The following is a 4,276-nucleotide window of genomic DNA, read 5'->3' as shown; positions in this document are numbered from 1 at the left end:
CCATACCTAAATCCAACTGGGAATCTACGGCAAGATTTGATTATAGTTTCCAAACTATCCAAATGTGTCTAAGTTTGAGTAATTTTGCAAAGAAGAGTGAACGAACAAGTTACAGCTGTCAGTGACAGCCTTTAAAAATTGAAGCACATGTTTTCTTTAGTCATTTTCTGAATTCCCTCTGGGTTCCYAAATTGCATAATCCATCTGACCTCAATTTGTTGAACCCAAGTGATTGTACTTTTCAGAATATGCTTCAGCAAACAGGCTCATCCTGACACCCCATCAAAACTCACACTGGCCTGAGTGGTTGCCATCTCAGCTGAAGTTACTGTTGGGTTCCACAAGGCAAAGCTTGACTAGAGTGAATTGATTCATGGGGATTAGAGATTAAGACTTCCCCGGCCGCTTTGGTGGAGTAAATCTGGGGATTATGATGTCAACAGCCTATGGACGCTAGAGAGGAAATTGAATTGTGAGGAACGGCAGCGGCTATGGTGCAGGATTACAGCGTAGTTAGTCAAAATCAGAGATGAGAGTCCATGTCTGTGCCTTTCTCTTGCTCAGGAAAACCTCCATGGGAAACCATTTACTGCCTTCCGACAGAAGAAATTGCGAACATGACAGGGATGACTGAGTGAATATTTCTGATGTTATTTGAGGGTTAAGAAGATTTCTCTCTGTGGTAATCCTGCTCTGGTCTGGCCTTGAAGCATCAGGTGGTGAGTTCTACGAAGTCCAACAGGAACTACTTTCATTTAACAGCCTGACAAGAATATCTGAGAATTTTTACACCTGAATCCTCAGGGAGCAAAGCATCTTGTTGAAGGCTAAAACTGCAGATAGATAAAGCTCTGTTAATGGCTGAAGATTAAAAAAAAAAAGTCACACATTTGGAGCTAACGTGTTGTTCTGTATCTGCTTTTTCTTTCTGTTCTGTAAGACAACTCCAGTTGTGGCTACTCCTCCCGCTCCCTCAGCAGTTCCCAGTGTTACATTCGAAGGACTCTCAAAAACCAAGAAGATGAAGGTGAAGTTGGCCCATTTGGGTTTGGTCTTCTTCCTCCTTCTGTCTCTGGTGATGACAGGCTGTTTCCTTTGGCAATATCAGCTGCCAAAACTTAAGCCAGGTAAGAGCTACAGTCATGGTGTTAAGTAATGGGTATTTAATATGAAGCTTTGTTCACTCAAATATTTGTCATTAATGTTTTAAAGTGGATCAGTTTCATATTGAATGTATTCTAAATGGATTGTTAGGATTTTTATCACTTTTTATGGGACCTTAAAAGGTTTTTAACGAGGTACCTAGGACTTCACAAGTTTAAGATTTATATTACTAGGTTACATACATAYAGTATTTGTTATTAAAATGTGTTGGAGGATGTTAGTTTCCTGCAATGTCGTTCTCTTTTTGTTTCAGGTACTTGCTAAATTATTAACTGATGTTAATTTAGGATGTTTCGTAAAGTAACCATACAGCTTGACTAATTAGTGTTTGACTTGTTAACAACAATTAGTAACTTATTATTAAGTTACTCTGTATTTAAACTGAAATAAATCATACGTTTACCTCACATATTTTAGTGATACACTTGCCTTTGTAAGGTTAAACCTATAAACTACTCATGAGTTTTGTGGTCAYCTGGTTTCTCAGCAAAAGTTTTTTGCTACTCAAACCCACACAAACATTCTTAAAATTGGGTGTATTTAGAGCATGAAGGACAGGCTTCATTTTTTTCTTTAGTTTTGTTTTAGTTTCCTGGCTCAAACAAAAATTTAAAGCAAGTTCTGTAATTAAGTGTTTGAAACTTTGCTAAGCAACATTTTGATAATGTGACATTCCTCAGAAGTCATGAAGCCAATTTTCATTCTTGACCTTGAAAGGCTACCCATTTNGAAACCATTTACTGCCTTCCGACAGAAGAAATTGCGAACATGACAGGGATGACTGAGTGAATATTTCTGATGTTATTTGAGGGTTAAGAAGATTTCTCTCTGTGGTAATCCTGCTCTGGTCTGGCCTTGAAGCATCAGGTGGTGAGTTCTACGAAGTCCAACAGGAACTACTTTCATTTAACAGCCTGACAAGAATATCTGAGAATTTTTACACCTGAATCCTCAGGGAGCAAAGCATCTTGTTGAAGGCTAAAACTGCAGATAGATAAAGCTCTGTTAATGGCTGAAGATTAAAAAAAAAAAGTCACACATTTGGAGCTAACGTGTTGTTCTGTATCTGCTTTTTCTTTCTGTTCTGTAAGACAACTCCAGTTGTGGCTACTCCTCCCGCTCCCTCAGCAGTTCCCAGTGTTACATTCGAAGGACTCTCAAAAACCAAGAAGATGAAGGTGAAGTTGGCCCATTTGGGTTTGGTCTTCTTCCTCCTTCTGTCTCTGGTGATGACAGGCTGTTTCCTTTGGCAATATCAGCTGCCAAAACTTAAGCCAGGTAAGAGCTACAGTCATGGTGTTAAGTAATGGGTATTTAATATGAAGCTTTGTTCACTCAAATATTTGTCATTAATGTTTTAAAGTGGATCAGTTTCATATTGAATGTATTCTAAATGGATTGTTAGGATTTTTATCACTTTTTATGGGACCTTAAAAGGTTTTTAACGAGGTACCTAGGACTTCACAAGTTTAAGATTTATATTACTAGGTTACATACATAYAGTATTTGTTATTAAAATGTGTTGGAGGATGTTAGTTTCCTGCAATGTCGTTCTCTTTTTGTTTCAGGTACTTGCTAAATTATTAACTGATGTTAATTTAGGATGTTTCGTAAAGTAACCATACAGCTTGACTAATTAGTGTTTGACTTGTTAACAACAATTAGTAACTTATTATTAAGTTACTCTGTATTTAAACTGAAATAAATCATACGTTTACCTCACATATTTTAGTGATACACTTGCCTTTGTAAGGTTAAACCTATAAACTACTCATGAGTTTTGTGGTCAYCTGGTTTCTCAGCAAAAGTTTTTTGCTACTCAAACCCACACAAACATTCTTAAAATTGGGTGTATTTAGAGCATGAAGGACAGGCTTCATTTTTTTCTTTAGTTTTGTTTTAGTTTCCTGGCTCAAACAAAAATTTAAAGCAAGTTCTGTAATTAAGTGTTTGAAACTTTGCTAAGCAACATTTTGATAATGTGACATTCCTCAGAAGTCATGAAGCCAATTTTCATTCTTGACCTTGAAAGGCTACCCATTTTATATTCTTTTGAAAATATGTACAATATTTTTGCTTTTTATCATCTATCTTTTGTGAGTGCTTGATTGAAAGATAAGACAACAGGCTGTGAAACTGGCGTTAAATGTCAGAATCTCTACATTCTTTAAAAGTAGAAAAGTGGATGGCAGCATTTTAAACAAAGGTAGAAACTGAAACATGTAAACAACCTGCAGGCGACCAGATTAAATAATAAGATAAAGGTTTATCTATAAAGACATGAAGTCAGAAAACATTGTAAAGTTTATTTATTATTTGGTTCTAAATAATCAAACATTTGATGGGGTAAGTCTATGATTTCAATACATTTGCTTTTCTTTAGTTGGAATGACAAAAAATGAGACTTTTTATTTCTCTTATCAGTAGTTGACAYGCAAGCATTTTACTTATTATTAGTTCTTTTYGTAAAATTCTTGTCAAAAACCTATGTGAAACTGGCTTAGTTTATTAACACAGAGCTGCAAAGCAGAACTAACAAAGGTCATCCACTTAACTCAATAAATTAAACATTCTCAAGTTGTTTCTTTTATTCGCAATTGCATCTATAGTTTTGTTGCTGATCTAAATGTATCTGTTGATAATTAATAGAAACAAACCTGTAAAAAAAAAAATCTGTAAAAATAAATCTGAAAAACTGTGTCAAAAGGCTAGATTTCCAAGTCAAAGATGCACAAGATTTAGCATTTCTGATGTTCATTTTTCATTCTATGTTGAAAATTTAAGTAAACATGAAAACTTTAGTTCATACAGCATTGCTTTTTTATGTCTTTACTTCTAATAGGTCTAAGAGTAGCTGATAAGAAYTGGCTTTTAAACGTATAAAATAAAAGTAAGGTAAAGTAATTTTATTTATTTTCAGCAACAAGGCAATTCAAAGTGYTTAACTAACTATAACAAATTAACTTCTTATTTCAAGTGAAAATAACAATCAATACTCATGTAACACTAGTTATTGAATTATGTAGTATGTATTATTTAAATCCTAAATAATTAAGTAGTATTTAGTTTTGTTACTTCAGACATAAATTCTCAAGAATCAAAACTTTTTGCC

The 4,276-nt window shown here is 34.6% G+C and overlaps 1 protein-coding gene across 1 annotated transcript in view; it reads left to right on the top strand.

The window, feature by feature from the left end:
- Window positions 1-403: 403 nt before the first annotated feature.
- The window catches only part of lactbl1b (lactamase, beta-like 1b), a 16,210-nt gene continuing 12,337 nt past the window's right edge, over window positions 404-4,276 (top strand). The window contains exons 1-3 of the mRNA XM_008409208.2: window positions 404-719; window positions 941-1,127; window positions 2,256-2,347. Coding sequence (XP_008407430.1) covers window positions 1,022-1,127; window positions 2,256-2,347 — 198 coding nt within the window. The 5' untranslated portion in view covers window positions 404-719; window positions 941-1,021. The remainder of the gene's footprint in view (window positions 720-940; window positions 1,128-2,255; window positions 2,348-4,276) is intronic.

The sequence above is a fragment of the Poecilia reticulata genome, linkage group LG5 (genome assembly GCF_000633615.1).
Source record: "Poecilia reticulata strain Guanapo linkage group LG5, Guppy_female_1.0+MT, whole genome shotgun sequence".
In the NCBI taxonomy this organism is placed as follows: domain Eukaryota; kingdom Metazoa; phylum Chordata; class Actinopteri; order Cyprinodontiformes; family Poeciliidae; genus Poecilia; species Poecilia reticulata.
This window is presented reverse-complemented; position numbering and strand designations above follow the sequence as displayed.